General features: G+C 48.2%; 1 protein-coding gene across 2 annotated transcripts; it reads right to left on the reverse strand.

Annotated features, from left to right (window-relative positions):
- Window positions 1-799: 799 nt before the first annotated feature.
- LOC123117353 (FT-interacting protein 7) lies at window positions 800-5,914 on the reverse strand. Of its 2 annotated transcripts, XM_044538122.1 has the most exons (8): window positions 5,805-5,914; window positions 5,488-5,707; window positions 5,234-5,417; window positions 4,889-5,141; window positions 4,376-4,592; window positions 4,144-4,267; window positions 3,609-3,779; window positions 800-2,134 (listed from the first exon to the last, which is right to left on the reverse strand). In XM_044538122.1, the coding sequence occupies exons 3-8, from the start codon at window positions 5,393-5,395 to the stop codon at window positions 824-826; spliced, it is 2,238 nt and encodes a 745-aa protein (XP_044394057.1). In that variant the 5' UTR covers window positions 5,396-5,417; window positions 5,488-5,707; window positions 5,805-5,914; the 3' UTR covers window positions 800-823. The 2 variants fall into 2 exon arrangements, with proteins under 2 accessions (XP_044394057.1, XP_044394058.1); XM_044538123.1 differs by lacking the exons at window positions 5,488-5,707; window positions 5,805-5,914 and having other exon boundaries at window positions 5,234-5,461.
- Between the last annotated feature and the right edge of the window lie 6,115 nt (window positions 5,915-12,029).

The following is a 12,029-nucleotide window of genomic DNA, read 5'->3' on the forward strand; positions in this document are numbered from 1 at the left end:
AATAAAAATCTGAAACGACAAACAAAAATGCATGCAAAACCCAGTACGAATTCTTGTGTGGAATTTTAAATTTTGCTCCTTGTACATGTTATGGCAAGCGATCATGTTATGGGTCCCCCATAAACTAGTGAAGTGGCCATGGATGATGAAAAAATGTAAATTCAATTGCATGCACTAGGGAAACCTAAATCGATGATGACTAAACAAATCTAATTAGGAAGTGCAGGCTACAAATCCAAGTAAGTTGAGATTCGGGCGATTCATACCTTAGGATGCAAGTCCGGAAGCGATGGGATCGGCGGGGGCGAGTTCCTATAGCGCCGCCGCCGACACTGCCGCCGCAGATGTGACACCTTCTTCTTCTTCTTCTTTCAGCCGGGCACGTCTTTTATAATGAAGGGGATGAGGAGGAGGAGGAGGCCGCCGCCGCCAACGGTGAATTGGTTCCTCTCGCCGGGCTCGTCGGACAGAAGGAAGGGGACGAGAACGAGGACTTGACCTCCTGGATCGACTAGACGTGGTTCTGGTCGTGGACGTGATCGGTTGAAACCATAATAGTTTACCCTACACCATTATGCCCTTCTCGGATTAAACTAATTAGATTTATTCGTTTTTAATCCCTCACCAAATCGGACGGCTAATAAAAATTAAAGGGGCAAGTACTCGAAGTAGTACGCCAATCACCGTAAAAGAGCTCAAGCAGATAACATAATAATCAACCGATTCATAAAAAAAATCATAATAATCAACCATAGCGAACATAGGAAAAATGATATATATTAAAGAAAGACAGGAAAAAGAACAAATAGTACATGCATCAACCTTATAGCATCGAGTCATCCTTGGAGGGCAGACGACTGTACAAGTTGAAGACCATGCTGGTCCTCCTCCTGCTTGACCGGAACCGCGAGGGCAGGAGGAAATACAGCCCCATCACCATGACCACCACCTTGAACGGCGTCCAGTACAGCACGACGGCGACTACCAGGGAGAGCATGATGAAGATGGGCGTTACCCTGTGGTCTCTCCAGCTAAGCAGCGACTGCGCGCGCTCCGCGTGCATAGCCAGGTCGCCGAGCTCCCTTTGCAACCTGCCCGCGACGCTCCGCAGACGGTCGTATCTCAGCTTCACGATGTCATCCGGCGTGGACGTCGAGAACGTGTCGAACTCCTCTTCCAGCTCGTCGGGTTGCGCCTGATCTGCGTACGACAGCACCGTGTCTATATGCGGCGGATTCCGCGGCCGCCGCGGGTAGTTCCACACCCCGATCATGATCATGAACACGAACGCCATCGGCAGGATCAGCTGCGGGTAGCACACCAGGTACAGGAACAGCACGTGGACCAGAATCGTTGACAGTGGGTTCTTCCACTCGCAAATGTCGTCGAACCATTTGGCGACGGCGATGGCGCCGGAGTAGAGGGAGGCGATGCGTTGGAAGTAGCACTGGCTACGACGCAGGCTGAACATTTGCGAGTCTACGTCGAGCATGTACTCCACCACCTCCCTCCGCAGTGGTGGCTCCGCCCTGGCCAGCCGCGTGACCACCCTCTGCACCGCCTCCGCCTGCAACCAGAGGGGGTCTACCTGCGGCATCGTGATTGGGTCGGTGTGGTGTATGTGTATCCTGGGAGGCAGCGGTTTGCCGTACGTGGCCAGCATTTTGGCCCACGACCTGCAGGCGAAGCGGACGGCAAGCTGGAGTTCCCCGGTCTTCTTCAGCCCCGTCGGGGTGAGCACCATGAGCGGGTAGTGTTGGGTGTACATGCGGTTGGTCTCGAGGGTGGCAAGGCGGATGCGCACCTTGCCCATCTGCTGGTCATCACCGCCGTGGGATGAGGAGAGATGGCAGTCGTCGAAAACAGCGACGGTGACGACGGTGTTGAGGTCCAGCACGTTCCAGGTGTACTGCTCGTTCCACTGCGGCACCGCCGTGGCGAACAACGTGCCTGTGCGCACCCACTTCTCGCCGTACTTGACGACGCAGTAAGGGTCGGTGAGCCCACCTTCTTTATCCTTCATGCTCACCAGGCCTTGCGCGCTGAGGATGTCCACCTCCAAGATGCCAATGGCGCCCTTGCGGAGCTTCTTCACCGATGATGAAAAAGCACGTAGTTTGAATGTGTTTTTTACCTGCAAATTTCAAGTTTGTATGTTGTATGGCATATAGGAGTATAACACAAAAGAGAGAGAGAGATAAAATTTAGAGATGCGTGAGGGTTATTTCAACCCTTGTTTCTGATTTTTTTTGGGGGGTTTTGGCTTTCTATTTGTATTTTTGTTTTATTTTTTCTATGTTTTTGTTTAAATAAATAAATATAAATTTTTTTGAAAAATGAATGAACAATTTTTTATACTACATGAAAATTTTCAACTCCATAATATTTTTTGGAGGGGATTCAACTCCATAATATATATGCACTTTGATCCTAATGACGGTTTGATCCATAATATATTTTTTTCATTCAGTTACTATTCTGACTGCCCATGAGCCCATCACATTTTCTTTTTTTGAGAAAATGAGACCAACACATGCTTCATGATTCATGCTGACCACCGCTCTCGGCTTGTTGGGCTATGTGACTGCGACCCAAATCATTCTCGGGCTGGTTGCGCTCTGATTACCTTGTTGAGTTTCTAGCATTTTCTCGTCATTGTTTTTTTTGCGGGTAAAAAAAATCACTACGAGTTTAATTTTACTTAAGTAAGATTTTTTTTTTCTTTTTGAATAGGGGTAGCAACAAAATCCAAAAAGAAATGATGAAAAATAACAATATATACCTAAAATGAGTAATTCCGACAATTTATTTGAAAGTTGACAATGTAATATTTTTGTAATTATTGCAAGGAGGATCTCTTCAACATTGAATGAATACAAAATGCATATATAGCCTACAATAAAATTTCTAAAATTAGCTTTGATTTATTTATTTTATTTTTATTTAAGAAAAGTAGGGCTCACTGATTCAAATTATAATAAATTTATGATATTGACACACTGTTCAAACTGAATTGCGTTAAAATTACATCCACTGTTCAACACTACATGACTTTCTAGAAAGCATGATGCCAATTTTTTCTGATTTTGATTACTATATTTTTCGTGGCGAATAATATAATGATATACAACTATTTAAGTTGCATATTCATAGCAGAGGTAAAGTGATGGCCAAAGTTAAACATTGGAGGCTATAAAAGAATATCTAAAACCCAACTGTATCTTCAAATGAAGGGACTCTTTTCTTTTATATAATTTTTTTTGAAAATATATCTCATAATAGGTTTAGTTATATTAAATTGGTGTTATCTTTATTACTAATTATTAATATGTTGATGGTTGAACTTAAAAATGTTTGATTGATTTTTTTTTCTAAAACTAACATTATGATCCAGAGATAGTATGTTAAAAGAAGGTTATAGTGTCGAAAGAGGGATGTGTGAGTCAATGTGACTAAAGAACCTAGAGTTATGGGACTCATGCCACTAATCATCAAGCACCAAAGCTAGTAATTTAGCAGATCAAATGATTCCAACCCAAGAATCTAAGTGTTATCTGTAGCGACACAGAATTAAAAGGAGCAATATATAAATTTGCATGTTGATATACCTGGATAGTTTCCATTTCATGAAGTCTATCAACTATAGTTAGTGCACTAGTTGGCCTTTTCTTTGGATCGAAGTCTCTGCACTCTAAAGCTGTCTCGTAGCATACTCGTATTTGTTTGCATAGCGTATCTCGTTGGGATCCCTCCAACCTATCACTCCAACTTTCAATTACCTACAAAATTACATTGGTGCGTTATGGTCTACACATTGAACCAGCAACATATTTTTATAGATGAAAATTACCGACCACATAATTTAAGCATCAAACTAACAACAAATTTCTATAAAAGAAGATTGTGTCCCAATAGATTCAAGTCAGATCTATCACCATATACATTGCATTTTCATGTTTGATCAAAACAAGTAGAAATAAAATGTAGAATCCTTCTGGCAAATGATAAGATACGTGAGTATATTTGTGTCTGCATCACAAATTTGCAAAGTATGAGCTGGACAACTATTTAAAAGTCAACCCTTCTTAGGCTAAAAGGAAATTGAACTTTTATCTTTCGAACAATGACATATGTTGTTCTTACATCGTCGGTAGCTTGATACCCCTTCTGCCCAGTCAGTATTTCAATGATGATAACACCAAGACTATACAAGTCAGCGCTGTGTGCAATCACACCACCTTCGCGATGTTCTGGCGCCAAATATCCCCTATATGAAAATACAAAGTTTTGACTAAGTAATGCAGAAAGAGAGTGCAGTTTTAACAAAATAGCCTGAAACACTGAGTTTAATTTAAAGAGAAGTCATCTGGCTTACATTGTCCCCAAAATAGTTTTGGTAATATCCCGACTTTGATTTTCGTCGAAGCATCTCGACAGACCAAAATCAGTTATTTTTGGTGCCATGTTATCATCAAGCAGTATATTGGCTGGTTTCAGATCCAAATGGACAATATGATTCTCATGAAGGTACTGTAGACCCTCACAAATCCCTTTAATGATTTTATAGCACGTTCCCCACTCACGACTTGCATCTATAAAGGGAAGAGGAGAAACCGGGTTTACAATTTGATGTCATGACTTTTGGAAACTACTCCCTCCGTTCCTAAATATAAGTCTTTGTAGAGATTACACTACAAACTACATAGGGATGTATATAGACATATTTTAGAGTGTAGATTCACTCATTTTGCTCCGTATGTAGTCCGTAGTGGAATCTCTAAAAAGACCTACATTTAGGAACGGAGGAAGTAGATGTTATATGACACATTAAGCAATTTGTAGTAAATGAGAAAAATAAAGAGAAAAGTTAGAGGCCACATGGTCGTACCCATGATATACTTATCAAGACTGCCATTAGGTATATATTCGAAGCAAAGCAATCTTTCATGAACATCTACCATGACAAGTTTCTTGTCAAATTCTTCCATACTTCCTTGCCTGTCAGCGCAGTATCCTAAAAATCTTACTACATTTTTGTGCTTGACCCGCATGAGGCATTGAACCTCTCGATGAAATTCCGTTTCATCCATTAAAGCGTTGGACAGCCTCTTCACGGCGACCGCCCTATTGCCAATTATTCCCTGCTTTTGGAGCATGCAGGCCCTGTTAGCATATCAACGGTTTGATTTCGAGTTGCCAAATCAAGTATGCTTAGGATTGCAATGTACTATACCTTATAAACGACTGCAAATCCACCGCTTCCAATCTGTTGGTCATCACAGAAATCACCTGTAATGTCCTGTAAAAGTGATAATGGCAGGGCCTTGGGCTCTGCGGTTTCATCGGCTAACATCTGCTCTAGGTCACTTCGTGCAGTACTGGCTTTGCGTTCCATTTGCAGTCAGTAAGCAATTAACCTGAAAACAAGAGCAAACTGATTATATACTGCATGTAGTATGAGCCTACTAGACCAAGATCCCCAATTACCCGGGTAGCTAATTAATATTGATATCGATTACTGCTGCCTTTACTGCTAAGTTTGGCTCCCTTTGTTGAGTTTACTGCTGCGACTCAAACTCTCTCCGAGCCGTGCCGCTTGACAGCGCAGTCTAGCTGCAAGAGAGCTGCGACCAATTAGTGATAATCCGCAGACGCTAGCAGCAGCAGCAGCAGCAGCTTCTCAGATTGAAGCTGGCGAGAACACGATCTGCAATTTGGGACCCATTCAGTGAAAAGAAACTGAGAATTACCACCTGGACAGGCCAGGCTGCTGCCTAGTGAAGGCGATTGAGCTTCAGATTTACCTGTCTAGTGAAGGGGAAGGGGATTTGGCATCGGCCTATCAAGTCAACGGCACCTTGAGAACACGCTTGAGCTGCCTCTGGATGAATGCGTCTCTGTATGTGGTGCCAGCAGCATCCCAACCCCACATAAGTTATTATTCTACATATACTAAACCTGGCTAGGTTTAGTTTACCCTGTTTTTCTGAGTTTTTCTTATCAGTGAAAATCGAGCCAACCGGTGCATGCCACGTGCTTTACTGGGGGACCTGGCGTGGTACACATCCATGTGCAGCTAGCGATTAACCCTGAGAATTCTACTTCAGTTTGGTATTGGCAGCATGTGCGCGTGTTTCCATTGGCTCGCATGCGTGGTCTGCATGCAGTCGCCGATTTGCCCACGTAATTCTTGGCTCTTTGTGGTTGGCTGAGTATGGTTGCCGCTTTATTTTCTCATTTTGATATTTTTTGCTTCCTTCCGTACGTGTATGTCTGCATAGCCTGCAGTGTGTCTACCAAGTGGGTCAATTTTCCCGCCGGTCTTGCTGTTGTGTTGGGGAATGCCACGTTGGTGGTTGTTTCGATTTTGGATTCCTTTCCATGCCGTGCGCACACATGCGTGGTCTCCATGCAGTTGCCGCTTCGTTCGTGCCGTATAGTCGGCTGCCGCTTTTTTCGGCCCTTCCAGCCGTTTCTTTGTTCCACCGCTTGGTTGTGTTCAATTTGTTCTTTGGTTTGTCCCTGCTTGCTATAAATATGGAGAGGCTCTTCCATCCGTTCTCTCTCCATTCGGTTTCTGCCACTCTCGCATTTGTGGCTGCATTTAGTGATAGGAAATACAGATGATTCCTCATGCCGTTGTTCGGTCTGGTCGACGCCGGCGGGGGCGCCCTCCTGGAATCCGGGCAGCCGTCGCTGTTCATGCCATCATCAGCGGCAGTAGTGATGGAGCACGTGAGGCCTTTGGTCGACCGGGGTGTCCAGCAGGCGAGGTGGGTTTCAGCGACCTCCTGCGACTCATCGACGAGGCCTTTGGTTGAGCGGAAGTCCAGGCTACGTAGATTTCTCTGGCGAGGCCCTCTTTCCTCCTCCTCCTCCTTCTTCTTCTTTTGTGTGTTTTTTTTTTCGCCTGGGTGTCCATTGCCTTCAGGGCGCGATGATGGCAGCTGCTGGAGGCCTCTGGCCAGTGGTGCGCCAATAGTCGGGATCTTGGGGAGCTCCCGACGGCGCGCAGCCCTCCCCGACCATGGTGACGACCAGCGCGAGGCACACACGACTCTGCAGCAGCGAATACGAGGCGGCGGAGGAGCTCACGTAGCACGTCGCGGCGGTGTTGGTAGCTCGGGGCCGACCGTGTGCAGTGGGCATCGGCAGAGCTTAGTGTGTTTGCGGCGGTGTGCGGCCAGGAGGAGCTCGCCGCACGAAGGCTGTTTGTTCATGCGCGTGGTGGCCGGGAGAGCACACGTCGGCGACCGTGCGACCGTGAGGAACCCCGGTCGCATGCGGCCGCGTCGTCTTGTAGGGCAGACGCGGCCTGCTGCAACACAGGGGAAGGAACTCGCCGGCCTCCGGCGGGATCAGGCGGTGAGTAGAGCCATGTAGATTGCCAGCCTGCCCACGTTCTCGAGTCGGCCGAGCTCGCCGGGAGGGGGCCAGAAATGCTGGTCTCCGCGAGGCCATTTGCCGCCGTCTCTGTCTCCACCATCAGCCTGGCGGCTGGCGTCATCATCATCGTCTCATCCTCGGCCGGAGCTGTCGGCGCCGGCTCGGTCACTACCTCGGCTTCCACGCAAATACAGCCCCATCTAACTCTCTTCACCAACGCGCTCTCGGCAGTTTGTCTCTTGCATGGTGAGGTTGGAGCAGTTGCCGATCTCCGGCGAGAGCGCACCATGGAGGTTCTTGTTGCCGCCGCTACGGAGCTTCTCGTGGCTGGCCGTCCGGTTGATGGAGGCCTGGATGGCACCCATGATCTGGTTGTTGTACAATATGAGTTTGCGCACTGCCGTCAGGTTTCCGATGGCGTCAGGGATTGCGGCGAGGTGCTCCAGTTTGCTCGGCAGAACCGAACAGGCGCGCACGAAAACGTTCGATAGAGCATAGACGTCCCCGTCCGTTTCTCCAGGATGGGGGCCCCGTGAGCACCGGCAGGTAGCCAAGCTGCGGCGGGTGTTTCCGAATCCGGAACATGTTTGTGCCGGTGAGCACCAGCAATTCCAGCGTGGCGTCCAGGGCCGCCGACAAGTCGTGGGAACGCCGCCCGGCAGCTCAAAGAATTGCAGGCTCAGCTCCGTCCACCGGCACAACGACTTGTCCGTCAGATTCCAGTGCGGCGCTACCTCCGCCTACCGTGCGTCGCGGCCTGCGCGTCCATGGCGACCGCGCAGCACAGCAGCAGCTGCGGCGCCATGTACCACTCCCCCGTCTACAACCGCCCATGTCAGGATTCAGGAGGCATGTGTCCTTCCAGGTACCGCCGCAAGGAAGATAAATAGCTGGCGCGGCGGCTTAGCTGCACATGCCGGTGTGTCAAATACTCAAATTCAGAAGGAACACAAGAAAATCTTGGTTCTTGTTGAAACTTTGGAAGCGTAGATAGATGGATAATAACACAGTATTGCGCCTCGCAGCTTTTAATTAGGTGGCGAGGTTTACTCACTCACAGTCTCACACTCGCAACCTGGTTTAGCAAAGGAGGAAGAGAGAGAGAGTCATGCAGCCAGGGCTGCAATTTTTATATTTCCATGGGAAAGATCACTAGGTGGAGATGGACGTAGCAAGCAGCAGCAAATAAGCAAGGAAATGGCCGATTAGGTGGCGGCGAGCAGCGGTGGAGCCGTGCTAAATTTAACCAACCCGAATGGTTTAAGGGCATCTTCAGACGCGCCCCCAATAGGTCCCCCAGGCCACTTTTTCGGCGCCGGCGCCGAAAAAACGGTCCAGTCGCGCCCCCAGGATGCCGAAAATCGCCGGTTTGGACTTTTTTCCGTCCGGCGGTCACAGGGCGAACCCGGCGCGCTGGGGAGCCGTTGGGGGCTCCGGCGCTAGGGAAAAGCACGTCTGGCCCACACCGATAGGGGAAAAGTCAAGGTTTTCTTCCCCCCGACTCGCCTCGCACCCCCGCGCCCTCGGCCACCACTAGCTATATCCCGGCGACGGCCGCCGGCCTACTCCGCTAGATAGCCATTCCCCGCCGGAAAATAGCAGCGCTTCGCCGCGGCAGCCCCTCCTGCAGCAGCTGGGCGTTTTCGGCTGCCGTTTTCGGGCGCGGAGGCGCGGTTTAACGGCGGGTACACGCCCACCGAGCGCAAGGTGTTCGGCGTTTTGACTGTGCCGGTGATGGACTCGGATGAGGAGGAAGAGCTCGCCACGCTGCTGGAGGAGGAAGCCGCGGCCGACGTCCAGGAAGAAGAGCATCTGATGGTGCTCGCCGCCCTCGCCCAGCTGCTGGCGAGCAATGAAAAGCCGCATCGAGGTGGCTCGGCGCCGGGGCGGGTGAAAGCAAAGAACCGGCATCGTCTGCATGGCTACTGCATGCTCTACTCCGACTACTTCGCCGATGCTCCACTTCATGGCGAGAGAACATTTCGGCGCCGTTATCGGATGAGCCGAAAGCTCTTCCTCAGGATTGTGAATTCCATCCGGGAGTTCGACAACTACTTCAAGTGCAAGATGGATTGCACTGGCGCTCTTGGATTCATCTCCATCCAGAAGTGCACGACAGCGATGAGGATGCTTGCATATGGAGCTCCCAGTGATTCACTCGACGACTATGGGCGCATGGCCGAGTCCACCAGCATAGAGTGTTTCTACAAGTTCTGTCGGGCAGTGGTGGCAGTGTTTGGGCCACAAAATACTTGAGAACACCCAATGCGGAAGACACTGCTCGGATCCTAGCCCAGAATGCAGCAAGAGGATTTCCTGGGATGTTTGGAAGCATCGACTGCATGCATTGGAAATGGAAGAACTGCCCATTTGGTTGGCAGGGGATGTACAAAGGCGCCAAAGGCGGTTGCAGTGTGGTGCTTGAGGCGGTAGCCACACAGGACCTCTGGATTTGGCACTCCTTCTTTGGTATGCCAGGAACTCACAATGACATCAACGTGTTGCAGTGCTCTCCTGTTTTTGCCAAGCTCGTTGAGGGCCATTCTCCTCCGGTGAACTTCGAGATCAATGGGCACCAATACAACAAGGGGTACTATCTAGCTGACAGCATCTATCCGAGATGGTCGACATTTGTGAAGACGATCTCAAACCCTGTGGCAGGAGGCAAGAACGCCTGGTTTGCGAAGGTTCAGGAGGCTTGCAGGAAGGATGTCGAGCGGGCATTTGGTGTGCTCCAATCTCGATTCGCTGTTGTTCGGTACCCCGCTCAGACCTGGTCAAAAGATCAAATGTGGGATATCATGACTTGTTGTGTCATCTTGCACAACATGATAAATCGAGAGCGAGCAAGAAGACCTAGTGTTTGACACTGAACCATACTACAGGCAGGGTCCTCTAGCCAAAGTTGATCACCAGCTACCGGCAACTTGGACTGCCTATCTCAGTATGCGTCAGGAGATCCGAGACCCACAGGTGCATCATCAACTGCAGAAAGATCTGATTGAGCACCTATGGAGGCTCAAGGGGGACGCCGCGTGATGAAATACGAGTTTTTATTTGTTGAACTATATAATTTGTATTGAACTATTTGTTGTTGTAGTATTTTGTTAAAGTATTTGATTTTTCTGTGATGAAATATGTGTGTTGATAATTGAACGCCGAAACCACGCCGAATATGGGCCTATTCTCGCACATATGGGCCGTTTATTCGTCGAAAATGGGCTGCAAAGTGGGCCAATTTCGGCGCCTGGGGGCGGGCCGGGGGCGACAACTAGACACAAAACCGCCCCAGCGCCGAGTGTGTCGCCGGGTCGCCCCTAGGCGGCGCTTTTAGACGCCCCCTGGGGGGCCAACGGCTGGAGATGCCCTAAGCCGCTGACATTGTGAAGTGGCAGCGGAAGATGGAGGTGAGTGAGTGTGTGTGTCATGTGTGTCTGCACTCTGCAGAATCTCCGGATCCAAGGTCACCGGTTGAGTCAGGGGCACCCCTATCGCCTCCTCCTTGTGCTTAAGCATATTTATTCCATCCACTGCACTGCGATAACCAATTGATTAATGATCCTCAATTTTTTACCAGTTTATGTATGTCTGGTGATAATTAAGAGCATTGCAGGCGTGATCTCAGCAGTCTGGTTTCAATTATCAGGAAAAAAAAGATGTGCTGCTTAAGTGAGTAGTATTTTTCAACTCTGTTCTTTAGACAAGAAGTTGATGATGAGCTTGCAAGCAACCGGTGGTGCATGCAATTCACCAATAACAACAAAAACTGTTGTAGCTAAAGCAGGGCAATTGCAACAACAAAAAACTCTATTTATTGTGGCAAGTAGTAACCAATTCTTTCCCACGTAAATGACACACGTACACAAGACCTGACACACAGAACTACAGCTAATACGTACCATTCGTCCCAGAAGAAATGAATGAATGGATAACAACATGAGTACCAACCAATCAAACAACAAAGTAGTCAACACATAAGCATTTCTCTACCACACGCAAATCTCAATGAAACAAGCCAACAATGCGCGACCTGTTTCGCGCATACCCCATGTATGCAAAAATGAGTATGATTGCTAAGAAAGGAAAAAAAAAGTATTTGTTGCCCAAAACAATAAGTGTGTGTCCACCAAGAGAAGAAGGGAGGTTCAAGCCAAATTAAATCACAATCTATATAACAACACCGTATCGACAAGCGCGGCGTGACGCCGCGCGGGATATGCTAGTTATTATACTAAAGCGGGAAGGCTTTGGTTTTTCTGGTTTTTTGAATTTTTTCAAGCTTCTACTGTTCAGCTATATCAATGTCAGTGAATAGTACTCCCTTCGTCCGGAAATACTTGACATTGAAATGGATGTATCTAACAGGTAACAGTATCACGTGTGAACAGTGCCCCACATAAACAGTGCCCTCAGTGCTACAGTGCTCCCGAATAATCTGACTTTTTTTCTTTCACCAAAGAAAAAAAACGATCTTTGTTACCAAAAGCTGGGATTTTTTTACACATCATTTCTCACCTCCTCCATCATCGCGTCCGTATATATAGGATTAAGATTTAGGATTTCTATACACATCATTTCTCTCCACCGGCGTACCGACGCAGAGCCGTCTTAGTCGTCTCCTGATCCATTCCGGTGATGGTATT

This window comes from Triticum aestivum, chromosome 5B (genome assembly GCF_018294505.1).
Source record: "Triticum aestivum cultivar Chinese Spring chromosome 5B, IWGSC CS RefSeq v2.1, whole genome shotgun sequence".
In the NCBI taxonomy this organism is placed as follows: Eukaryota; Viridiplantae; Streptophyta; class Magnoliopsida; order Poales; family Poaceae; genus Triticum; species Triticum aestivum.